The 25,271-nt window shown below is 63.4% G+C and overlaps 2 protein-coding genes across 7 annotated transcripts in view; both read right to left on the reverse strand.

Moving 5' to 3' along the window:
• Positions 1 to 1,061: 1,061 nt before the first annotated feature.
• PIN4 (peptidylprolyl cis/trans isomerase, NIMA-interacting 4) lies at positions 1,062 to 1,967 on the reverse strand. 2 transcript variants are annotated; one of them, XM_064670350.1, is made up of 4 exons: positions 1,852 to 1,967; positions 1,631 to 1,701; positions 1,408 to 1,527; positions 1,062 to 1,237 (listed from the first exon to the last, which is right to left on the reverse strand). In XM_064670350.1, exons 1-4 carry the CDS (start codon positions 1,901 to 1,903, stop codon positions 1,079 to 1,081), a joined length of 402 nt encoding a protein of 133 aa, XP_064526420.1. In that variant the 5' UTR covers positions 1,904 to 1,967; the 3' UTR covers positions 1,062 to 1,078. The 2 variants fall into 2 exon arrangements, with proteins under 2 accessions (XP_064526420.1, XP_064526421.1); XM_064670351.1 differs by lacking the exon at positions 1,631 to 1,701 and having other exon boundaries at positions 1,852 to 1,929.
• Positions 1,968 to 2,746: 779 nt separating this feature from the next.
• The window catches only part of NHSL2 (NHS like 2), a 29,508-nt gene continuing 6,983 nt past the window's right edge, over positions 2,747 to 25,271 (reverse strand). The window contains exons 1-8 of one of the 5 annotated variants that reach the window (XM_064670353.1): positions 21,046 to 21,142; positions 11,592 to 11,744; positions 10,632 to 10,762; positions 10,327 to 10,531; positions 9,317 to 9,448; positions 5,980 to 8,175; positions 5,746 to 5,878; positions 2,747 to 5,393 (exon numbers count right to left, since the gene is read on the reverse strand). In XM_064670353.1, coding sequence (XP_064526423.1) covers positions 5,081 to 5,393; positions 5,746 to 5,878; positions 5,980 to 8,175; positions 9,317 to 9,448; positions 10,327 to 10,531; positions 10,632 to 10,762; positions 11,592 to 11,744; positions 21,046 to 21,109 — 3,327 coding nt within the window. In that variant the 5' untranslated portion in view covers positions 21,110 to 21,142 and the 3' untranslated portion in view covers positions 2,747 to 5,080. Of the gene's footprint in view, positions 5,394 to 5,745; positions 5,879 to 5,979; positions 8,176 to 9,316; positions 9,449 to 10,326; positions 10,532 to 10,631; positions 10,763 to 11,591; positions 11,745 to 15,030; positions 17,643 to 17,745; positions 19,079 to 21,045; positions 21,143 to 25,271 lie in introns of those variants that run through there. The other 4 variants (XM_064670357.1, XM_064670356.1, XM_064670355.1 and 1 more) reach the window with 4 other exon arrangements.

Here is a 25,271-nt window from a genome sequence, read left to right on the forward strand (position 1 = left end):
CAGGGAAGAATTTATCCCTAATATCCCATCTAACCCTGCCATCTGTCAGTCTGAACACATTTCTGCTTGTCCTGTCACTCCAGTTCCTGAGGAAGAGTCCCTCTCCAGCTTCCCTGCAGGCCCCTTCACAGACTGGAAGGTGCTGTGAGGTCTCTACACAACCGTCTCTTCTCCAGGCTGAACAGTCCCAACTCTCAGCCTGTCTCCATAGGGCAGGTGGTCCACTCCTCTTACCAGCTTTGTGGCCTCCTCTGCACTTGTTCCAACAGTTCCACATCCTTCTTATGTTGGGGGCACCAGAACTGGACACAGTATTCCAGGTGGGGTCTCAGGAGAGTAGAGCAGAGAGGGAGAATCCTCTGCTTCACCTGCTGCCTACTCTCCTTTGGATGTGTTCCCAGGACATGGGGGTTTCTGGGCTGTGAGCACTCACTGCTGGCTCAGGGTGAGTTTTTCATCAAACATCACCCCCAAGCCCTCCTCCCAGGGCTGCTCTCAACCCCTTCTCTGCCCAACCTGCAGGTGTGCCTGGGACTGCACTGTACTTTGCTTTGTTGAACCTCATGAGGTTTGCACAGTCCCACTTCTCCACCCTGTCCAGGTCCCTCTGGATCCATCCCTCCCCTTCAGCATGTGACTGCACCACACAGCTCGGTGTTGTCAGCGAACTGGCTGAGGGTACCTTGATCCCATGAACCAGCAGCTCAGAACCCGCCGGTTCTGGCTTTCAGTGACGCTCTGCCCCCCTGCCCCTCACTGACAGAACCTGGTCCCTTTCTGCATCATTTCTGTTGTAAGGTAAAAGCCTGAGCTTTTCTGCTAACAGACCACTGTGTCCACAATGGGAGAAGCACGAGGCCAGCCTGCCACACAACACAGACTTCAACAACTGCAAAAGGCTCTTGTTTCACCCTTTCCAGGGACACTTTACCTCTCTAGGCAGGGCCCTGCTCTGCCAGCACAGCGGCAGGGACAGCCTCCAGGCATGCTGCTGGTTGTGCCTGACTTGCTCCAAGGCCAAGGTGTCTGGCAAGCTCTCGGGATTCAAGCAGTCAACAAGGTCATGGTCATTCACATTTTATTTCTTGCCCTCCACCATGATAATGTGGTACCCGAACTTGGTCTTGACCGGAGGGTCTGTGTACACAGGCTTGTCCATGCTGCTCACAGGCAGGGCAAACGCTGCCTCCTGGAATGGTCCCACCATGGAGCCTCTGCTCATCCAGCCCAGGTCCCCCTGCAGGAAGGAACCACCGGGGTTAAGCTTTGAGACTCTCAGTGCAGGGAGGGTGGGCGACGTGGCCGTGGGACAGGACAGCTGTCTGTGCTGGCAGCGGTGACGAGCAGGGCCCGGGCTCCCGCAGGCGCTGCCCGGCCACACTGCCCTGCCCCGGGTGCGGCACCCACCCCTTGCCTGGCCTTGTCCTCGCTGTACTGCGCCGCCACCTCGCTGAAGCGCTGCCCGGACTTCAGCTTCTCCATGGCCTCCATGGCCCGGCCGTGCTTCTCGCACAGGATGTGCCGGACCTGGGAGGGAGAGCGGAGCGTGGTTGTGGCGAGCGGGACGAGCGCCCGGGTGCTGGGGAGGAGCGGGGAAAACACCCCCGCACCGCCCGGCCCCCGCGCTCACCTTCACGGCGCTGCCGCCTCCCTTCGGGCCCTGCGCTTTGCCCTCGCTGCTGCTGCCGCTGCTGTCGCCGCCTGTGAATGGAGCGCCCTGAGACCGGCGCGGCCCCGGTCCCGCACCCGTCCCGTCCCGTCCCGGTGTGGCCCCAGTGCCCCACCTGTCCCGTCCCGGTGTCGCCCCGGTCCCCCCCGCGGCCCGTCTCGGTGCCGCCCCGGCCCCCTCACCCTTGCCGGCTTTGCCGCCTGCCTTTCCACCGCCTTTCCCTTTCGGCGCCATCTTGCCGCCATCAAGGCCCCGCCCCTCCGCCGGGGCCCCGCCCCTCCGCCGGGGCCCCGCCCCTCCGCCGGGGCCCCGCCCCTCCGCCGGGGCCCCGCCCCTCCGCCGGGGCCCCGCCCCTCCGCCGGGGCCCCGCCCCTCCGCCGGGGCCCCGCCCCTCCGCCGGGGCCCCGCCCCTCCGCCGGGGCCCCGCCCCTCCGCCGGGGCCCCGCCCCTCCGCCGGGGCCCCGCCCCTCCGCCGGGGCCCCGCCCCTCCGCCGGGGCCCCGCCCCTCCGCCGGGGCCCCGCCCCTCCGCCGGGGCCCCGCCCCTCCGCCGGGGCCCCGCCCCTCCGCCGGGGCCCCGCCCCTCCGCCGGGGCCCCGCCCCGCCCGCACCCCCACGGCCGCTCCCGGCGCCGTCCCCAGCGCCCACCCTGGCATGTCCCCCGTGCGCGCTCCGGGCTGTCCCTACCGCCCAGGGTTGCCCCCAGAGCCCCAAGGCCACCCCCGCCACCACCCCCGCCGTTCCCAGCACCCACCCTGGCGTGTCCCCAGACCCCCAATGCCGGGGCTGTCCGAGGTACACTGAGCTGTCCCCTCACCCATCCCACCTGCCCCCTGGGAAAAAAAAGTCCATCTCCAGCCCCCACCGTGGCCTGTCCCCAACACCCCACAGTGTCCCTGCGCCCCCTCCCAAAACCACTGGGGACACACGAGTGTGTTGCAGACACCGCGAGAGACCCCTCGGGTGGGGCCGGTGTCCCCTCGGGCCACCCGAGGGGTGTTCATGGCGTTGCCCCCCTTTCCCCACCCCGCGCCCATCCCTGTCCCTCGGCAGCCCCAGGAAGCACAGGCACACACAGGCAGCAGGGAGCACTTTACCAAGCTGGCGAGATAAAAAGTACAACATTCCATAGTTGGCACCTTGGCGGCCCCTGCCCCGGGGCAGGGCTGTCCCGTCGGCTGGGCTCTTCCCGGGACCCCACTGCCTTCCCAGTGGGACAGCCGCAGCCAGAGGGAGCAGGGAGCGAGTGGCCAGGGACGAGCACTCAGCCAGGAAGAGCCCATTCCTCTGGCCACGAAAATGAGGATCTCCATCCCATGGCCATTTTCCATCCCATGGCTGATCTCCATCCAACAGCCTGTCTCCATTCCATGGCCAGTCTCTGTTCCACAGTTGACCCCTGGCCCAGCAGCCAAGATCCACCCTGGCCCATCCAGACATTTCTCCGCAGCAGCATCAGCCACTCCGGCTGCCAGCAGTGCTGGGGGTATTGCAGGGGGGTCCCTGCCCCATGCTTGCCCCCAGCCCCCTGTGCCGGCTCCATCCCTGGTTTCCTGAGCAGTCATGTGCAAAATGTACCCGTCCCCAGAGCTTCCCACTCCCTGCTCCGGCCCCATCCCGTGTCAGAGCTGTGCCACCAGGCGGGGCCACGGGATGGGGGCAAAGTGTGGACATTCATCAGAGCTTTTTTTTTGTGGGTTTTTCTTTTTTTTTTCCTGAGTTTCTCAGCCTGGATCTTAATTACAGGCTTAAATCTGCAGCCATGGGAGAGGGAAGGAAGTAATGGGCAAGTACTGGGAGGGAGGGGAGGGGAACCAACTGGAGCCCTTGTGTGATCAGATCCAGTGTGAGGGTGAGCACAGGGAGGTGTTTGCCCAGGTTGTGCTCCCTGGGGTCCAGAGCCTGGCCCCTCGGAGCAGCAGCTGAAGGGCTGCCATGGTGCCTCACTGCCACCCAGACCTACACCACCGCTCCCCCAGCACAGAAGGGCTGGAGTGTGCAGAAATAAAGCAGAAATTTCCCTAAACACCCCGTTTCCTTGTCAGCCGCAGCCTGGCCCTTCCTGTTGCTCCGGGTGCGTGGCCGTGCTCATGTTTGGAGCTGGCTTTTCCTCCCCACCCTGCCCTGGTCCCAGTGGCTGTCCCTGCCCTGCTGCCCCTCACCACGGCCTCTGTCACTGGCAGCTGAAGCTCCCATGCTGGAGCCAGGCCAAGAAGAAGCAGCTGGTGGTGAGTGGGAGAAATCCCATCCAGGGACGTGCAAACCCTCCTGTGCACGTGCCCTGGTGCTGTGTGTCCTGCTTGGCCTTGCTTTAGCTCCCCAGCAGCTGGCGGGCAAGGTGAGCGGTGGGCAATCCTGGAGGAACCCGGGAATCACTGGGCAGGTGGTGAGCAGTGGGCAACCCTGAAAGGAACCCCAGGAGTCACTGGGGAGGTGGCTCAGGTGACAACCGCCTGGATTCAAGCCACCACCTCATAGCATCCCAGGATCTCCGGTAGCTGGGGCAGCAGGAGAAGCTGTTGCAGGGTCCATTAGGTTTAGGATGGCAGAGCTGGGGATGAACTTCCTTCCCATTTCCTTCCTGTGGTGCAAGACCCCCGCATTCCTGTCACCTGCAGTCAGCAGCCAGGTGCAGGGCCCCCGGTGCAGGGAGCTGGTGGGGAGTGGGGCAACTGCTGGAACCTCTGTATGGTGCAGCTGGTGGGGCTGGCAGTGGGGGTGACCCTGGGGTTTGCTTTTGGACTGAGAGCTAAGGAGCTCCAAAATGCAGCATTTTGGGGGCTTTCGAGGAGTGGGGTTTTGGCTTGAGGTGGTGGCGCTGGCCGCAGACGCCGGGTGCCAGTTCCCCGTGTGGCAGGGAGGGTGCTTGGGGAGATGAGGGTGAACGTCCTGTGACTCTTCAAAAGCAACCGCAGATCCAGCTGAACCTCTGGTGTCTTTCCAAAGTGCATCTGTGTGTCCAGCCGAACTCAACCAGCGGATCTCTGCATGGGAAACTCAAGGTACAATGTCAAAGGGAAGAGAATCAAACATCACCACCACTGTGCATTAGAAAAGCTGTTTAAAGTACCACATGCCGAAGGGACCAAAGTCTCAAGCTGCTTTGCTGCAGGCACGGGGTGACGCCAGGGGCTGTGGTCCCACTCTGCTTCCTGGGTGGGCATCTTCAATCCCAGGAGCTGGCTCAACCGGGGCCAGTCCCAGCCACCGTGATGCCTCTTCCCTTGTGGGAAGGGCCCAGAGACATGAGGGCTTGGGCTCTAGCTGCTGCCTCTCTGCCAGCAGCTCTCCAAGTAAGAAACAGAAGCAGAACCCCTGGCAGGACACAGGGGCCCCTGGCAGCCAGAACAGCCCCTCACAGCACTCCCTCCACAGCCATCGCCACCCCTCCAGCTGGAGGGGCCCCTGCGTGGTCAGGGCTGGCTTCTGGGGCTGTTTGCACTGTCCAGCTCGGGGGCGAACTCTGTGATGACCCTCCGGGCCAGTGGGTTTGTGGTCTTGAGCAGTTCAGCGGCAGATGGCCGGGTACCGGGGCTGGTTTTGCTGCTCTTCTTTTGAAGCAGGGCTTTAAAATCCTCGTTCCTGCTGGAAGACTTCCCGCTGCTGCCCGCTGCTGCTGGGGACTCACTGGTCGGGGAGCCTGAAGTCTTTACAGGTGAGTGGGAGGTGGGTCGGCTGCTGAAGGTATCACCAGGTTCTTTCCTGCCCAAGACCTTCCTCTTCGACCTAGGCACCAAAGGGACATGGGTGGGAGCAGCCCTGGACTGGGGTGAAGTCCCACAGCAAGGGGCACAGCGGTGCCCAGAGCTGCCTGTGCCTGCTTCACTGGGGCAAGGTGACAACGCAAGCCTGGCAGGTCATGTTCATGGCAGGACCAACCTGGACCCACCCCTGCAAACTGGTGACCCAGCCTGGCTGTGCTGTGAAGCACTCAAGACAGTACCAGCTGGGCTGGTACAGCCCATCAAGGAAAATTGAGGTGTTGTGGTGGGGGGAACGCTGCGCCCGGTGCTGTGACTGTGGCAGGATGCAGTGGGTACAGGGGCTGTGCCCCCCCAGTGCCATGCACCAGCCTTACCTGTGGATCACTGTGAAGAGATCCTCTGTGGTGCGGGATGTTGTGAACACCTCATCATCCTCCTCCACAATGGACTCGGCTGTCTTGTCGCTGGCAAAGCTCTTCTCCTCTGTGCTGGCCTCTGCTGAGCTGCCTGTGGGCGGGCAGGAGAAGATGGCAGTGAGCCCCTTTGCAGCACGGAGGGACACCCCTGTCCCCAGGGTGATCCCACCATAGGGATGGGGAGACCCTCACCTTGCTCCAAGGCAGGGTCGCTGGCTTGCACGGTGCCCACAGCCTTGGGGGACGGCGGATCCTCAGCGTCGGGGTCGCAGCAGGTGGGGTCAGCGTCCAGGGTGATGATGGGGCTGGGGGTGGGTGGTGGGTCCCCCATGCTGGCTCCCAGCTGTGCTGGGGCTGGCATGAGCGGCAGGTACAGCACGCTGGGCTTTTTGGGCACCGGTGGTGGCACCTTGGCCTTCCTCCTCTCCCTGTTGGCGGCACCGCTCCGCTCTGGCTGCAGCTCCTCCAGGCTGCCCTGTGAGAGCCGCCGGGGTCCTGCCGGGGTCAGGGACAAGGGGGGCTCCCCCAGACCCCTCCTCAGCTCCCCTCTCCGCAGCACCACGAAGCCATCCTGTGGCAGCACCTTCTCCTTTGCAGCAGTGCCTGGTGGGGACATGGAGGACAGGGGACCCTCCTCCCGCAGAGCTGGGGGTTTGGGCAGGATGCATGGAGGGCGCTTGGCCAGAGGCGGCTTCTCTGCTACAGGCGGCTTCACCTTCCTCTCTGGCCCCGGGCAGGGGCCACGCGCTGGCTCCTCCACATGCTCCGAGCCGTCGGCATTGTCCTCTGGCTCCGAGCGGCTGATGGAGCGGAGGCGGACAGACTGGAGGTCAGATTGTGTCACCACTGGCATGATGGGCATGATGGGACTGGTCTTCTGGGCCAGCTTGGTGCCAAAGGTGGAGTCGGAGTGGTGCCTGCTGACCTTTGTCTTCCCCTTTAGGGAGATCTTCAGCCCTGAGAGGTCGAGGTGGGCAGGTGGAGTCATGGGGAGGTCAAAGGACAGCCTGCCCTTGGGGCTCCTCTCCATGGGGGATATGGGGGGCAGTGAGGACTTCCTTTCAGGGACCAGTGGCCTCACCCGCACCTGGTGCGGGGAGTGCCCGAGTATGGCAGAGGTGGGGACGGTTGGGGTTGGGGTCTCTGACTGACTGGAGTACCCGCTGGATGGGGACATCAGTCCCGTGGGCCTGCCTGGAGAGGAGGTCTTCAGGTCTGCCTCGGCAGAGAGCTGGGAGGGTGTTGTGGCCCTGGAGACGGAAGGGGACACAAGGGACTCGGAGCTTCCCCGTGTCTTGGCACACTCGATGGCTGTGGTCCCCGTGGTTGTGCTTGAGCTGGAGAGGGATCGGTAGGGATCACTGCCACCCTTCCAGTCTGCGAGATGCCACTGGTGGGGGGCAGCTGTGCTGTCAGGCTCCCTCCCTGCACTCCCCTGAGGGTCAGCATGCACCAAACGGTGGCCCTGGAGCTCTGGTGGGATGCACAGGCTCTTGGGCCGCTGATCCTTGGGCAGCGCCGCAGCGAGCCCCGTGTCATCGTCCTGCCCCTCTTTGATCAGGGAGACGCTGCGCGTGGGCGGCGAGGGCTTCTTCTTGGCCTTCTTCAGGGAGATGCTCTTGGAGCGCCGCCGCCGCTGGCCCTCGGGCTCCAGCCCCAGTGAGATGTTGTCAGTGCTGGTGCTGCCCTCGGAGCTGGCACTGGGGTAGCCCAGGGCGTAGTTGGCGCTGCCCCGCCGGGTCTCAGCGTATGCAATGTCCATGGAGCAGAGGGACCCCGAGTCCGTGGGCACTGACAGTGACCGCTCGCGGAACCGGCACCCTGCCTGCTCCACCTCCAGCCGCATCGGTCCTGCCGCCGGCGCCAGCTCCTCTCGGCTTCCCGGCAAGAAGTTTCCCTTGGCTTCTTGGATGCACCCAGAGGTGAGGGGGGATGCAGGCACTGGGCCGGAGAAGAAGCTGGGCCCGTTGCTGCCCATGTGTTCTTCTGTGGCGATGAAGAAGGAGGGGGTGGCAGCAGCGGGTGAGCCTGGGCCAGGCGATGGGACGGAGCCACCTGGTGAGGTGCAAGTGGGCCCCTTTCCCAGGCCAGTGGTGGGGCTGGGGGGGCTCCCGTAGCCCAGGGCACTCCAGGGTGGGGAGAAAGGGGTGCCCTGCATCCCATTGCAGGTGCTGGCACAGGGGGTGGCCGCCCCATCCATGGCAGCAGGTGGCTGGCAGCAGCGGGCCCCGAGGTCACTGAAGGTCTTCCTCAGTGGGGCCGAGAGGGGCTGTCGGGAGCCGATCTCCTGGGGTGCCGTCCCCCCGCTTGTGGCTTCAGGCACAAAGCTGCAGGAGAGGGACTCGGCGATGGGCGCGTGTTTGCTGGATGTGGGGCCGTTGGCACTGCCTGCGAGGAGAGACACAGCCTGGTGAGCATCGTCCTGCCTCACTCTCAGGGTCACAATTCCGCCCTGCATGCCAGGGGCCAGGACTGGTCCTGTGGCCAGTCTCAGGGCTGCATCTCTGCCTAGGCATGAAACATGTTTGGGCAGGTGGGGGGAAGGGGTTGTCACCCTGTTACCAGGTTCTCTCCTCTCATCTTATCAGCATGGCCATAACCCAGCAGGGCTAAACCTCGAGCTGGGATCTGTTATCTTGGATGTGCCATGGACAACTCAGCAGCCATGGCAGGAGGCTCTACCCATGGGATCATCAGCCCCACAGCAACCAAAGTGCTGCTGTGGTGCTGCTCGATGGTGGGGACACAGATGGAGACCAAGAGGAGCCAGGCTAGGCATCGCCAGCTGGGACAGGGAGGGACATGGTGGGTCACAGTGCCACACCATCACAGCACACCTGGGATGGGGAAGGACCTGGGAACCCTGGGGTGGCTCTCAGTGCTACCTCAGCACAGCTGGGATGGGGAAGGAGATGGGGACCCTGCTCCAAGCACCCCCAGCAGACCAGGATTCTCAAGGTTGTGGTGGGCTGAGTCTAACTTACTCCAAGGGAGGAGCCGTGACAACCTGTTGATGGTCTGACTGCTGTCATGGGGAGAAACCTTCCTCCTACTCGGTGATAACTGCCTTGGAGCAGCTGGTGCCATGGTTCCCTCCTGTCCCTAGTTGCCTCCAAGGAGAGGCTGGCTCTGATTTTTCTACACCTTCCATAGGGGACAGCAGGACAGAGCCCCTGAGCCGTGGTGGCTGCTGTCCCTGTGGGTCCAATGCCAGCCCAGGAGCACTGCAGGCTCCCTCAGCCACACACACCCTCAGCACTGGTGCAGCCAGCTCGCCAGCCCCAGCAAAGACCTGGGCAGGGGTGTGCCCCACAGCCCTGGCACCCTGTGCACAGGGTCTGCCCACACAGGGGAAGGTGGGTGCAGGGCCAGAGCTGCTGAGGCCAAGGCTGGGTGACTGTCTCAGGATTATGACTTGGGGTGAAGGGGCTGTCCCCACTGCCATGCCAGTGACTTTGCCCCCCCATCAGGGCAGCTCTGGGGGGTGCCAGCCCTGCCTGGGTGCTGCCTGCGTGGTTCTTGCCGTCACCTTGGTCTCGCAGGGACAGGTTAGGGAATCCAATAATGGTCCGTCTACGCCGCAGGGTGGACTTTGGGTTCATCGCGGTCTCTGTGTTAAACAGGGAGTGACGAGCACTCGCGAGCCTAGCAAAGTGCTGCCCTGTAGCCAAAACAAACAGCGGTACGCCGCGGTGCTGGGAGCCGCTGCCAGGGCGGGGGCTCTGCCCCCTCCATCACCCATGTCCCCTGCGTGTCCCCAGCCTGGGATGGTGACACAGGCTGGAGCGTGGGATGGCAGGACGGTGTGAGCCATGTGAGGTGAGTGCGGGGGAGATGGAGGCATGGCAGGAGATGCTGCAGATGGAGGGGGGATGGATGGAGAGCTGCTGAGACTGGACTCTTGCTGCATGACAGGCACTGGTGAAGCTGGACCCTGCACCACAGTGCTGAGCCACACTGGGCATGTGGACATGAAGCACAGAGAGGAAAGGGACCAGTGTGGCCCCAGCACAGCTCTTCATGATGGAGGGAAAGGGCAGACAGACACCTCTGCCCTTCAGAAGGGGCACCTCATCCAGCCACCAGCCCCAGAGTCTGACCTGGGGCAGAGCATGGCAGCTCTGTCTGCAAGGACCAGGCAGGACCACACTGCTGGGAGCTGCAGCCCCAAGAGGACAAACAGACGGACAGACAGGTGACAAAGGTGAGACAGGCTGGGTGCATGGTGTGTGACAAGAGCCCAGGTGACAATGGACCTGGCTGGCTGGGCAACACAAGAGGGATGTGAAATCTACCCAAAGCATGGCCGGTGGGCCAGATGCACAAAGCTGTGGATGGCATGAGAGATGGCTGGCAATGATGGGTGCCATCACGGTCCTGCTGTCCCCTCTCTGCCCTGGTGCCCACCTGACCCACAGGGACACAGTTCGCAATCCCAGCCCCCTCCCACCACCCCATACCCCACCCCAGCAGGCTGCTGGGGCACATCTCTGCCCTCACCCTGCGTCCCCCCTGCTGTGCCAAGGGGTGCTACCCTACCCGAGACATTAATGGGGACAATGTTGGTCTGGATGGAGCCAGGCTGGTGCCACTGCTTCTCCTCCACGGGGGGCAGGGGGAAAGCCCTGGGCCAGGGGGGCTGCTTGTCCGGGCTGGTGGGGAGGCTCAGGGAGGCGTCAGGGGGGCGAGCGCTGAGGGGGGTGCTACTGGTGCTCTCCTCTTCAGCAGTTTGCCGGCTCGGGGGCTGCAGGGGAAAAGGGAGGGAAAGGCACGTCAGCCACCAAAGGGGCAAGGATGGGACACAAATGGGGGCTCACTGCCCACCCCCATACCCCAGCACTCACCATAAGCACGAACTCAAGACGCTTGGCAGGTGGGGGTCGGGGCGACGGTTCCGGGGGGGTGTCGGGGTGACCAGTGGTGCGGAAGGTCTGCCCAGTGACCCTGCTCTCGGTGTACTGCTCCTCATACTCCTCTGCAAGAAAAACGACAGCTGGCTATCGGCTCCTGTGGCAGGGGGCATGCAAAGAGAGGGGCAACTGGCCTCTCTAGCTGTCCCCAGCCTGGCTGGCCATCCCTGCTCAGGACAGGCAGCTCAGAAGCTGGGGAAGGGAGATCCCAAGGAGGGTCTGGGGGGAGGCTGAAGCAACACAGAGATTCCAGCAGCTGGCCCCACTCCTCCCAGGGGCCTGCCAGGGGATGTGGTGGGTCCTGCTGGGAAGCAGAGCCCCACTGGGGACAGCCAGGAACTCAGTGTGTCCTCATCCTGTAATTGTTGAGCTAATTAATGCTAGTGGCTGTGGACTGGTGGAAAGCAGGGCTGCTCAGGCTGACTTAATGAGATTACAAGCTGGGGGATGGCTGGGCTGCTGATCTCATCGATGCCTGTGGAGCATCGGAGCCAGGGCCGCGTGACGGCCTGGGCCAGAGATTGGAAGAAAACAAAACCACTGGCCACGCCGATCCAGTTAGGCAGATTGGTGGCAGGTCCCTGAGGCCCTCGTGAGCAGAACTGCGCTGTGATTGGGCTTGTGGGTGACCTGGTGACTCCTGTGGCCTCAGTAGCCCCAGCGGGTAGTCCTGGCCTCAGTTGCTTTGGCACTTGCAGTAGTGATTTGGGAGCAGAGAACAGCGAGGAGCTACCAGAGGCTGGGAACCCTCGGGTTCTGCAGCCCAGTGAGGTCCGAGGAGCGGCTCGGACACGGGCATGGGAGATAAGCTCACTCTTTCGTGGTGATCATGTAGCCAGGGCAGCACCCATGTACCACCCTCACCCAGCCCACCCTGGCCCCTCTCTCTGCTACCTTGCAGCAAGCTCTGGAGGTTGAGCTGGGCCTCCTGGTGCAGCTGCTCCATGCCCGGTGGGCGCCCGGCCGCCAGGAAGACGTTCACAGGCTGCTGCCATGGCAGCTTGCCAGGGGCGGCTTTCTTGCTCTCAAGGTCCAGGTTAGAAGTGGCTGCAGGTGGGAGAGAGCAGGGTCAGAAGCAGGCAGGTGGGCAGCTTCCCTGCAGGTACTGCCACTGGATAACACCCCACCAGCACAGCGCTCATCCCACCCTACCTCTGCAGGAACACAGGGACTGGTATCTGGCTGTGTCCCACCCTGGCAGGCTGCTGCCCGCTGGGACCAACCCCCATCACTGCTACCACTTTGGGGGCTGGACACTGCCCTGTTGGGCTGCCAAGAAGGGAGCTGGGTAAAACTGGGGAAGGAAGCCAGCCCTGCCACCCGTGCCAGCCGCACCCGGGCACAGGAAACGCTGCATACTCTGGTGGAGCAACATCCCGGCTGTAGAGGAGCAGAAGTTGCAACTGAAAGGGGGGATCAAGGGGACCTATCACTTCCATTGCCCTGGGTTCAGGGAGCTTGGGGGTCATGTGCCCTGTCCCCGTGTGGACACCCCTCAACCTCTCCACGGAAGGAAAGCTCCATAGGACTGCCCAGACCCTCTGAAACACCCTTATCGGTGGAAAAGTTCCTGGGAGAAGGATCTGGGCTTGCTGGTGAGCTGGCCCAGTGGGGAGCTGAGCGCTGCTCCAGCAAACAGGCTTTGCCATGGGAACGCTGCAGCCCCAGCACTGCCACTCTGAGAGGATGTGGGTTTGCTACCCAGCACAGAGCCAAGGGAGTGCCACCATTGACACGCTGCCTCTGAGGACATCCACGCCCTGGCCAGGCACAGAGTGAGTCTCTGTGAGCTTTACATAGGGATATGGATGGCCAGAGACTCATCCCTGGGGATTTAGGGCTTATCCTGTGCTGCCTGGTCCCTGGCCCCATCTCCATCAAGTTGAGGTGCTCCAATTACCAGCATATGACCAACAGTTCTACTCTGCCACCCACAGCGTGGTGCTGCAGAATGCCCATCCCCAGGAACATGCTACTGCCCTGCTGCCAAACCCTGCTCTGTGCCAGATCCCAGCCAAGGCAGTACCAGCGATCCCACTCACCTGGGAAGGGGAACAGCCCTTCCCAGGGGCTGGGACCCCCAGCACAAGCCACGTTCCCCTCTGCCTGTGGTTGTCGGGCTGCCATGCCCCCAGCTCACCTGCATTGCATCACGAGCATCCCCCCTGCTGTCCCTGGATGCCCTCCTGCCCACAGTGCCCTCCTGCCCCCAAATGCCCTTCTGCCTACTGGGCCCTCTTGGCCATGGTACCATCCTACCCCTAGATGCCCTCCTGTCTACAGTACCCTCCTGCCCCTGGGTGCCCTCTTGCCCACCCTTCCCCCAGCTGATGGAACCCGCACAACACCCGGCACCCCGAAGCAAGGTGCCACGTCCCCAGCCTAGTTACTTTTATAATTTGTGTTTCCATAACGACGGGCCTTAACACCAGGTTTTTTTCCTTTTTTTTTTCTTTCCTTCTTTCTCCTCTAAATAATTTGACTCGTTTCCATATCAACCAAGAGGTGTTGGGGCGCATGTGTGCATGTGTGTGCTGGGCACAAGGCAGGGTTGGGCATCTCCCCAAAAACCTGACCCACATGGCCGGGGGCAGGGACCACACCTTCACCTCTGAAGACCCCAGCCCCTCAATCTGCTGTCTTTGGCAAGGTTGGGGATCCACTTCTGCCCCCCTATTTCTGAGCGCACCCCAAGGGTGCACCCCACATCCTGGCTTGCTGCACCCCTCTGCCCAGCTCACACAGCCCCAGCCTTTGGCCTTGGCACAGCTGATGCTCCTCACCTTCTGCCTACACACCCCCCACAGCCACCCCCCCTACCCCTGCCATCCCCAAAACAGTTACATGGCGTCCCACCAGGACTTGGGGACATGCAAAGCACAGCCCCCCGCTGCCCCCTCCACATGCCCGAGCTCCCGCCGCCCTCCCCAGAGTAGAGGAGCTCACCTCTGCACCTCGGCCCTGCCGCCAGGGCACCCCCAGAACCCACCCCCGCGTGCCGACCACGTGGGCAAACCGCAGTGCCGAAACTGGGGGCCGCCCTGGGTGTGGCGGAAGTGTGGCAGCACCCAGAGAGGGGCCCAGCACCCTGCCCTGCAGCGAGGGCAGCCTCGGCCAGGCGAAGGGGGAACGGGCAGCGACAGGGGTTCCTGTCCCACAGAGCTTCCCCCTCTTTGCCAACACGCACTAGTTTGGGACCGTGAGTGAGGCAGCGCAGCCCTGAGCTGGCACAGCCAGCGGTGCAGGCGTTGCTGAGGTGCTGGCATTGCTGAGGCGTGGGCATCATGGGGTCCATCTCCCCAGCTGGGGAGAAGAGGTGGGGGCAAGGATGGTTGAGCCAAGCATTGTCCTGGCACCCAGGTGCCCAAAACTTGCACTGCAAGGGCAGCTCCATGCCAGAGTGAGTAGCACTGAGGCTTTGGCTTTGGCTCCCTGGGAGCAGCCGCTCCGAAGGTGTTTTGGGAGCAGCCACTCCGAGGGTGTTTTGGAAGCAGCACTCAGAGCCCAGCACCATGCAGCAGCTCAGCGATGGGGAGCGAGGAGCCAGCAGCCCTGATCCAGCAGCGCTGTCACCAATGCTCCCAAGGGATGGGCAGTATTTGAGAGCAGCCTGGCGCAGGATCAGCACAAAGGCAGGTTTGGAGTGTCCATGGAAGCCCATCTGCCACCCCCATCCACAGACATGGGACGCCCCAGCCAAGCAGGAGTGTCCAGTGGTAGGACACTGGTGGGAATGGTCCAGCTGAGCTGAGCCGATGTCCTGCCACACTTATCGGTGGAAGGCTCAGAACACAAAATTCCTCTGAGGAGTCCCATCCCTGTGGCAAATGCCTGTGGGAGGTGAATGGCATCCCAGGAGAGCAGAGCCAGAGAGACAGCTCCATCCCACCACCCTCAGTCTTGACCTGAGTCTGCCCAGTCTCCCTGTTGAGGGAAACTGAGGCACGGCTGGTAGGGAGGTTCACCTTGCTCCCTGCTGGCACTAGGTCCCCCTTCTGACCCCAGGGCTTGTGCAGAGGAGCAGGCAGCATCCCCTGCTCTGCCTGCAGATGGACATGGGCACAGGCAGCATCCATCTGGGATGTTCCCAGAGAGCCAGCACCATCAGCTGCAATGGATGCTGCAGCCTCAGAGTCCTGCTCAGTGTGAGCCAGTGTCCAGGCTTGGGGTGTTGTGGCCATGGCAGGTACACAAGGACCAGGGTTGAATTCCAGGGGAGTTTGCTTCAAGGGAAGCTGAACTCCACCCTCTCCTGCAGAAGTGTCCCTGCAGGACCCCCAGCCCCTCAGCACTTTCCGAGTCACCGCCGCTCCACACCAGCATCCCTACTCACCCACAGCCCAGGCATCCCGAATCCACAGGGAGATATTTGACAGTGCCATCGGAGCTGTTTCAATCCAGGCTGAAGCTCCCGTGAGACAGCGCCTCTCGCTCAAATTCACCACCAAACTTTTCCCTCTCAGGCTCGCTCCCCACGCACAGGAGAGTCTGGGGACGCGGCTAGAGCGGCTGGAGCTGCTCGGACCCTCTCTGCCAGCGCGGAGCTATGGCAGGAATGATGTAATGGCAGCAGCGGGCGATGCGCCATCAGCAGAGCAGCCATGGCAACGGATACGGGCACAGCGGCAAGCGCCGCCGGTCCGGAGCACCGAGCACGCCAGAGGGCGAGGGTGGTGAACTTGGGGGCCGAGACTGATCCTGACAGCTCCTCAACCCACCGTCCGGAGCCGCTGAGCCACAGTGCCGGTACCTTGTACCGCTGGCTACAAGCAAGCGCCGCGACCCGCCGCCAGCACCAGGCTGCTCACTGCCAGCGCGTGCGGCTTGGTGACATTCCCGTGGTATGCAGCCAAACTCATGCTGCTCCACGGCAAGTGGAGAGGAAGGGAAAAGAGCAAACAGTGGGAGCTGGCAGCGGACGCAGAAACGCCTCCTGTCCCAAGCTCACCCCCCACCGAACCGGACCCGCCGGGCCAGCTCCCTGCGGGATGTGGAGCGGCATCCGTGTGCACGGTAGCTCCGGGGCCGGATGCCCACCCAGGTCTGAATGATGAACCAAAGTGACACCCCACTGACACCCCCAGGCCTGGTGCCACAAGGCAGTAGTGGTCACCAGGCAAGTGCTCACACACACCGTGCTCAGGACGAGCCCTTGTTGGGACAGCCAACAGACTGTGCCCTGTCCAAATCCAACCCTCCCCAGGACACTGTCCCTCCATCACATCTCTGGTGGCACAGCTCCGAGCCCCTGGTGAGGCAGAGCCACCTGCACAGGTGTCTGACCCACTGGTGGTTGAGCCCAGAAGAACTAGAAGCCTTTCTGGGGTGCCCATGCCCAACCCTCCAGTGTGGCCATGCTGGGACCCTGGTGTTGCCCTGCTCAGCACATCCATGTGCTCCTGCAGAGGTGCCCAGCAGGACTGCAGGCACTGAGGAATGACACTGTCTTGACACACCAGATCTGCTGGAGGCTTTTGGCTCTTCCATGCTCCCTGTTTAACATGAAATCAGCTGATTTTTGTACTGATGGGAGATAAGGGTGCTGCAGAAGTTGCTGGCAGCAGAGGGGTGGGTTTGGCAGCTGTGGGGGTCCCTCAGCTCATGGGGAGAATGTTGGATTATGTGAGAGGTTTCTATGAAAACCAACAGCAGCAAAACAGTCAATAACATCACCGTGCATCAGTAGGGCTCGGAGTTAACAGTGTGCTAGGACACTCTGCCCTGTGTACATTTGGTCCCAGCAGCGCAAGATGGGCCCCGGTCAGGGAGTTTTGGCAGGAGGGGAGGTGCATGTGCTGCAGGAAGATTTGGCTGATGAGGCTTGTCCAGGAGGAGCTTGGTGTGCCATCCACCTGTGCCGTGGGGATGGGAACTGCCTGCAGCCGCGCTGGCAGCAGGGCTTGGCCTGGGACCGTGACTGGCCAAGGTGGACTCAGGCTGCTCCCTGCCAAGGCGCCAAGATCCACTGCTCCCGAGGGTGGAGCAGCAGCACTGGGGTGGGGGCTGGAGCTCCAGAGCCTGGCTGTACCCAGATCCCTGCACCAAGCCCTCCACCATGGGCAGCAAGACCAGCCCTTGGAGCCCTCTTCCAGTCCCACCACACCTCCCTGGCAGCCTGGCATCCTCCTCATACTGTGACCCTCACTCTCTCATGCTTCCCAGCAAAAATCCAGGCACAAATCTTTCCTGAGAGCCTCAGGAAACCTGACAAGACAACCTGTCAGCCCCAGCCAGTCCTGGCACCCCGGCATCTGCATCACAGCCAAGGGCACTGCCAGGCACAGGGTGGCCATGGCCAGCTGCCCGCCAGCCTTCCTACAGTGATGTCTCCAGCCTGGCCAGGACTGTTTGGTGGCACATGGATGCCCAGGCAGCGCTCACCACTCTGCCCGGCGGGCAGGCTGCCTGTGCCAGAGAGGCTGCTTCCAGAGGGGTGCTTCCAGGAAAGCGCTGCTTCCCCTGTGCCTGGCTGGTTTTACGCTCTGCGGGACTGGGACAATGTGAGGAAGTCGCCTGAGAGGGGAATGTGGCCAGAGGCCCCTGGACAAAGGGGCCCGAGACCTGAAATCAGCCACAGCACAAGAGATAGCAGTCACAGAATTGAGGGTCCTGGGTGGCTGTGATGTTTGTGTTGACCCACAGTCCTCACTCCTGCTGCCACCAGCATGTGGGAGCTGCCAGGAGGGCACAGTGCCACAGAGACAGGCAGGATCTATCCCCACAGGACTGAGGAGTGCTCAGTGGGACATGCGGGCTAAGAGTCTCCATCTTTCTCTTGCTTTGTCAGAGCAAAAACACCCCACCAGGCTGGGTGGGGAACGGCAGAAGGATTTAAAAGGGACAGGGACATACTCCAGGTCAGGCTGAGGAAGGCGGGACAAGACTGATACTACTGGGCAGCACTGACCCTGGGGCTATTGCATGGCCTCTAGAGGATCTGTGCCCAACGGCTGCCCCCAGCCCCGGGTCCTGCCCTGCAGAGCGAGCAGTGCCTGCCGACCCCACCGCCCCACTGCCCGCCCCAGCCCTGCCCTGCTGCCCACCTTACCTGCCCGGTGCCAGGGTGCCAGGAGCCACTCCACCTTGGCCATGGCTGCGGGCGCCAGGGGAGGCTGCTCCCTCCGGCCGCCCGGGAGCTGCTGCCTCAAAACCAGTCCGAGAGCACTGAGCTTCCCCTGCGTCCCCGCCGCCCCAGCTCCGGCGGGGAAAGGAAGCGACCAGGAACTGGTTGTTTGAGTCAGCGCCACAACCCATTGTCCCGGCCCCGGCCCCTCTTCCTTCCCCGGGGAGGGATGGCAGAGGGACCGTGGCTCTGCACAGCCCGTCACCGTCACAGAGACTAAACATCTCCAGCCATGGCTGGAGCAGCAACCGGCACCATCCAAAAGAGGTGGTGGGTCCCTGGGGGGACACAGTGCATGGGGGCTTGTCCTCCTGACAGAGCACAGTCGTTCCTACATGGAGCAGCTGCAAGCATCCTCACCTGGAAACCGGCACCCGGAGCCTGATGCTGCTCCCTGGCCCGGCTGAGCCACTGCCCCCCAGCCTCCCAGTCCTTACAGCTAACAAAAACAGGGGCCCTTCTGAATCCAACTGGCTTTGCCCTGGGAGCTGCCAGAGCTTCCTCTCACTTCGGCGCCTTCCAAAGCCTGGAGCAAAGGCTCCTCGGGGACCACTTTCCTGGTGCCCCAGGGCTTTGTAAAGCTGAGCTGGCTTCTCCCAGAAGATGAAGGCCTCTGGGAGCCAGGGCTGTGGCAGACCCGGGAATGCAGCCCCAAGCCCTGGCTTCCTGCAGGAAGAGGCTTTAGAGCCATAGGAGCAGCATGGGGAGCATGTGCCTTGCCAGGGGCTGGTGCCACCCATCCTGTGCCAGGCACCCAGCGATGCCGCAGACCGAAATGTCGGGATGGGTGATGGATGGCAGATACCAGCAGAGCTCATTTCCCACTGGCAAACCAGGCACATGGCTATGATGGATGGGGGGACAAGGAGACCTGCCCCCATGGCCATGGCTTCTCTGGGACCCCATCCCACAGATGTAGCGCCAGTAAAGACAGATGCAGTAACTGGAGAGCTGCCTCCCAGCCCACCAGCCCACGAAGCAGAGACCCAAAACCTCATCACAGTAGTGTCAGCAGCCCACGAGCATGCTGCCTGCTCCAAGAGGCCCCTCCAAACACTACTGTGCACGCAAGCCAGTGGCCGTGGCTCGGCCCACTTGGTTCCTCTGGCACATGAAGAAAGGGTGCAGGTGGCTGTGAGCCCCCACCAGTGCCACAGGAGCTACAGAGATGAGTACTGGCCAAGAGGGCAGAGCGAGGGGTCACTTGCCCCAGACTGATCCAGCCATTCCCAGCCTCACAGGCCATGAGGAAGTCTGGATTCTGCTCTCCTGTGCACAGGGCAGAAGGATGACCCTGCCTGAGGTTAGACAAGGTGCATCCCAGTACGGTGGGTCCTGGCCCTGCTCTCCTGCTGGCACATCCCACCCCACCAGTGACTCAGACCCACCACAGGGCTGCTCCTTATGGAGCCTCAGTTCCCTCCCCTTGGCAGATAAGCTCCAGCCTGGACCTGCCACTGCCTCTCAGCAAAGAAGCCTGCATGGAGCTGCTCAGGAATGCCCCAGCCACTGAGGTCCCAGAAGCCCCAGCAGCGCCCAAGCATTTGCCCCAGCTTTACACAAGACGAGTTTCAAGCTATCCAGTGCCAAATCCCATTCCTTCCTGCTTCCAACAGGCAGGCACAGGTCTCCCCAGAGAGGCCAGGCACCAGAAGGAGATCTGCCAGAGATCTCCAGGGTGACCTGCGCCTGAGGACAGAGATGAACCAGCTCAGGTGCAGGGGCTGGCCCCGCAACCCCTCTTGGGCCCTTCCCACAGCTCCAAGAATTCCTTTGATGATAATGAAGTGTGATTAGCTCCGGTACCATTAGCTCCAGTCCCCCTCAGAGCTACAGCAGCACTGGGTGGGAGGGACAGGCAGGGAGCAGGCCAGCATCCTGTGGTCCAGGTACCACATCCCTCATTCCTCACAGCTCAGCATCCCTCACTCCTCCAACCCACGGCTCAGCATCCCTCCTGATCCCCTTCTGTGCAACCCGCAGCTCTTGTGCCCCGTTTCAGAGCTTCGCACCCACCGCTACAACAGCGGTTGCAAAATTAGACAGCGTCAGGCTGTGCTGCCACCCCCTCTGCCCGCTGATTATTAAGCTGTGACAGTCACTTGCGCTGTGACAACCAGTCTTCATTTTCCTGCAGTTTCTAAGCAATCTTCCTGAGGTCTCTCCCAGGACTGGCAGCTCCCTGTCTTTGCCCATTCCACTGTGTCCTGCTCCCAGGCCAGCAGGCAGGGAAAGGGCAGCAGGAGCTAGAGCCAGCAGGGCCTGGCATGCTGCACTCTAGGGCTCCGGGACTCTGATGGGCCTGGCGCCAGGAGCCAGGGCAGACCCCAGCTCCCGGCTCTTCTGGCATTCCCAGGAGCTGGGCTGGGAGGAGAGCTGGAGAGTGTCTGGGAAGGGTTGCTGAACTGCCTGGGCTAGCTAGGTGGGGACAAAGGAGTGACCGGACAGGTCCTGCTTGTCTGACCCAGCTTCCTCAGAGGGCACCTGCCCTCGCTGCCCGCTCCCAGCTCCGAGCAAACCCTCTGTACCCTTTGCTTCCCCCACAACATACTCCCTCTGGAGCTGAAAGGCTGTCCGCCTCCCCGAGATCGTTTGTGGTATGAGAACCCCCAGACACCCACTACCTCTGCGATGCGTGGGAGAAGGGAGCTGGGGTGTGGGGGCTACACAGGCACTGGGCTTGCTGCCTGAGGGGGGGCAGCTCCGGGGACAGCAAGTGCAGGAGCTCCCCGTTGCCAGGGCTGGCACCCCATGCCCTGGGGCTGGATGCCCGTGCCCAGGGCTGGCTCCCCATTGCCTGGGGGGAGCCTCCACACCTTGGGTCTGGTTCCCCACCGCTCAGAGCTGGCTCCCCGCTGCCTGGGGATGGCTCCCCGTCGTTATAGCTGGTTGCCCACTGCTTGGGGCTGGCTCCCCGCAACCCGCGGCCGGCTCCTCAGGGAGCACCTGTCCCACACACCGGGGGACCGCGGTGGTGCCCCACCGCCAGCCCCCATCCCACGCCGTTCCCGCCAGGAGGCCAAGCCTCGGCCGGGGTGACCTCTGCCCGTGTCCTCCAAGCGACCCACCGGAGAGCGCGGGAGTGGGGAAGCGAGGGGTGCCGAGCCCCAGCCCGAGCCGAGCCTGAGCCGCCCCCTCCCCGCCGCCGCAGTCCGCGGGTCGCGGTGCTCATGGTGGGGGGCGGCGGGGGGCGCGGGTCCGGTCCCGCCCCGCCCGTGCCGGTACCTGTTGCCGAGCGCATCCTGCCCCGCCGCTGGCTGCGCGGCCCCTTCCGCTGCGCGTTGCCCATCCTCCGCCGCCGCCCGGCCCGGGCTCCGCGCGCCGCCGCCCCCGGGCCGCCCCCCGGCCGCCCCCCGCCGGGCCCGCCGCGCCGCGCGGGGAGGAGCCGCGGGGCCGGGCCGGGCCGGGCCGGGCCGCATCGCTCCGCTCCGCGCCGCTCCGAGCCGAGCTGAGCCGAGCCGAGCCGGGCGGCACCGGCACCCGCAGCGGCCCCCGCCTCGCCGCCCCCTCGGAGCCGAACGGGCGCCCAATGGCGGCGGCTGCGGGGGCCGGGCGTGGGCGGCGCGGGGATGGGGAGTACCGGGGTGATGGGGTGCAGAGGGGCTGGGTGCCCCCGGAGTGATGTGGGGGCTTTTGGGGCTGCGGAGGACCAGGGGGATGGGGATGAGAGGTACCGGCGCTGGGCACCCCCTGGGGCAATGGGGATGGGGGTGACACTGGGGCTGGGCAAGCCCCAGAGAGATGGGGGTGAGGGTGACACCGGGGCTGGGCACCCCCCGGGGAGATGGGGATGTGGGATACCAGGGTGATGGTGGGAAGGTACCAGGGCTGGGCACCCTCGGAGCAATAGTGTGGGGATATCAGGGTGACTGCACTGGGTTGGGAGTCCTAGGGCTGGGCAGCCCCCGGGGCGATGGGGCTGTGTGGGAGGTCCTGGGGCTGGGCATCCCAGGGTGTTGGGGCTGGGGCTGAGCCTGGGTGGGGGTCCCAATGCTGGCCCTGTGGAGTGGGTGGCTGAGCAGGGGATGGATGGAGGCAAGGGGTCAGGGACCTCTGCCAGGAGGTAGAGGCCATCTCTGAGAGCAGCTGGAGCTGTGCACAGTGGGAGACAGGAGGTGTGGGGAGAGCTTTGGAGCTGGGTCCCATCAGGAACCCTGTGTGAGAGCCACAGGACACTGCAAGAGCCAGGCATGGGGCTGACAGGGTATCAGATAGGAAAAGCAGGGGGGTGCCTTATCTCCCAGCACCTCCAAGGTCCCCATTCCTGGCATTGAGTGTCCTAGACAGTGTCATGACTGCACAAGGCTGAGCTGCACACAGGGGTCCCCACCAGGATAGAGCTGGACACTGAAATCAGCTACTGCCCTTGGGCTCCTTCCCCTCACCATATCCTTCTGATGGGGAAAAAAGCCCTTCCCAGGGTGGGGAAACCTGCCCAGCATACCCAGGCCTCCTGCACTCGCAGCCCTTCACCCCCGGGAGCCATGAGGGATCGGGATGGCTCAGCCCAGCGACTGTGTCCTGGGACGGAGCATCCCTGACACACTGGATCTCGGCATCTGTGTAGCAACAGAAAGGACCAGAAAGTGCTGGGAGGTTGTTATGGAAACAGCCACAAATTGGATCAGTACTTGGCGCAAGGAGCGGTTTGTGTGACTGATGTGGGAGCAGGTGGGTGTGACAGCCGCAGCAGTGCGGGGGGCCTTGTGGTGGCACCCCCGTGCCCGCGCCGTGCCCCCGTGCCAGGGCTGGGCTGCACGGCTCAGAGGGACCCGGGTGGTCCTGGGGCTGTGGGCAGTGCAGGCTGGCTCCCACCCACCTCACCCAGCCTCCACGCTCCCTGGGAAGGCAAAGGACTGGGGCGAGCTGGGGCTGGTTTGCAGAAATTCCATCAAGAAAATACTTTCTGCTGCTCCCCCAAGCCCCTGCCAAGCCCAGACACATGGTACCCAGGCAGCAGCCCCTCTGCAAACAGCTCCACTCGTGGGTCATGGGGCCACAATTCAACAGTGGGACCTTTGTTCTGCACCCTGCCCCGGGGAGCTGGGCAAGTCCCCATCACTCGGGACTTGTCACCTGGTGCGGGGCAGCCCCAGACCCAGGTCCTCCTTGAGCCCCGTGGGCACATGTGGCTGCTTGCACTGTCCTGGCCACGTGGTTCCTGGGAGCCCAGACAGCTCCAGGTTGCCCACCTAGGACACTGGGCTCACTGCGCCAGGCCCAAAGGGCAGGAGGGTGCAAGTGGCCGAGCGCACCCCACATGCCTGGCCCAGCTGCAGGCACTGAGCAGGGAAGTGCCAGCGCCATGGCACTGTCTGGCCCAAGCACAGGCGTGGCTTCACTCTCTGTTCCCAGAGCAGCCCCTCTCCTGGCAGAGAACCCAGCTATGAAGAAGCCATAAACAGTCACTAAGTGGCCGAGCTGGTTATTTTCTGTCCAAGAGACCATGTTAAAGCTCACAACCAGTGAGACAGATGAGCTCATTGGAGAAGAATGGCTCAGGGCTGGCCAGGCCAGGGCCAGGGAGCAGGGCCGAGGCTCTCAGCCCCGCACCGTCACTCCCAGGGCTGTGTTGTCATCCCAGCAGAACGAGTACAGCCACCAGAGGGGTCCCAGCTGAGCTGCGGGGCAGAGCTGGGACACCGAGCTCTGCAACCTCTTGGCTTGCCCCTCTGAAGGTGACGCCCAAGCTGCCCCTCGAGACCTGGTGCTGGCAGTGGATCTGAGTGCAGGACTGAAAAACTGGGCTGGAGCTGCCGTGACACCTTTGTGCCACCTCGAGTCCCCTCCAGGCTCTGCATTCCTGGGATTCCTTCAGTGCACCAACATATTTCCTTGCTCTGTGTCCCGGGAGCTGCACTGGGGCCTGACTGTCCTGCCCATGCTCAGGATGGGCACTGCCAGTGTTGCCCTCCATGCTCCCAGTGTGCCCAGTGCTAGAGAATGCAGTCACCTGGCTCTGCTACATCCCCGGCAGTGTGAGAGCTTGGCGTGAAGCCATTTGTGGGGTCAGGCTCAGCGGACGCAGGGACTCCGCAGCCCTGATCACTCCTCAACCTGCCTCCACGCCCCCAGCCATGCAGAGCTTCCTCTGAACGCCCCCCAAAACAGCTGTGCCAGAGAACAGCAGGGAGCCAGGCTGCCACCCCCTGCCGTGGTGCCTTCGCTAGTTCGTATCATTTATGAGCCACTCATGGGAGATGTGGGATGCCAGGGGTGACACTGGCATCTCTCTCCAAGACCACTGGATCCCTCAGCCCCTGTGCCCTCAGCAGTGCAGGGGCAGACCAGGCACTTTCCTTGCAGTGGGGTCCCTGGGGATATTCTCTGGGGATGACTCCTGCCCCAGCCCAAGTCGGGGGGGGGGGGGGGGGGAGGAAAGAGGAGGGACACATCCAGTCCTTGGACTGGGCACGGGCACTGCCAGGGGGCAGAGGGCACTGCACCCCTACCCCCTCTCTGGGGCTCTGCCTGCTGCCACCATCGGTGTGTTCCATCTGTAAGCCCTCACACAAGGGGTGATGGGCACCCAGCTGTCCCCATCCCACCATCCCCACTGCATGTGGCAGGAGCCAGGAGCTGAGCAGGCAGCTCTGCCAGCCCTGGGGCTGCCTGCTGCCTGCACCCACCTCCGGCGGGTGCCCTTCGTATGTCATGCACCTACCACTCCCAGCCAGGCCCTCCCGGAGCAGGGCAGCGAGTCCCACAGGCGGGAGAGGAAAAAAACTTCTACTTACCTAACTCTGCCTCCTCCTCTTCTTCTCCCCGCAGGGCCCGAGGCCATGGGGAACGGCAGCTGCCCTGCACCTCACCCGCTGCTCTGAGTCCCTATGGCTGCCCACGGAGCGGACTGGCGTCTGCCCCGGCCGGAGCGGGGAACGGCCACAGCGCCAACTCCGGCAATCGCTCGCTTGCGCTAACTCGATCCAGGTTTCTGGAGAAAGGCTGGATGGAAACGCTTCTCCCACCCCAGCCCAGGCCCTTCTTAAAGATATAGCTACACGTCCCTGCTGCGGGTGCCGGAGCCATGGAGATGGAGCGGCGACGGAGCATCCTGCCAGCTGGCATCCTTCCAGCGGGTCCGGGAGCCGCGAAAGGGATGCGATTGGTGGGACCCCTGGGGAGGAGATGGCACCGCCACCTGTGCTGTGGGCTGTGCCAGCCCGTGTGGTTGCTGTGGGCAGTGTGAACTGCCCCTCCTGTAATTAACAGGGATCAGGCAGCCAGGTGAAGGGCTCCCGAGGCTGGCAGCATCCCATGGCCGCCAGGGAGGGCGGCTGTCCATCCCCCCCCGCCCTTGGCCGGGGTCCCAGCGCGGCAGGAAGGGAGCTGGTCCCACACAGGCAGCCCCTTGCAGGTGGCCTCGACAGCCCACACGCTGCCTGACAGCCGGGACCACCCGGGAGGCTGCCGGCTGCAGCTGCGGGGAGGAGAACACCCGGGGGGCAGCC

Source organism: Pseudopipra pipra, chromosome 13 (genome assembly GCF_036250125.1).
Source record: "Pseudopipra pipra isolate bDixPip1 chromosome 13, bDixPip1.hap1, whole genome shotgun sequence".
In the NCBI taxonomy this organism is placed as follows: Eukaryota; Metazoa; Chordata; class Aves; order Passeriformes; family Pipridae; genus Pseudopipra; species Pseudopipra pipra.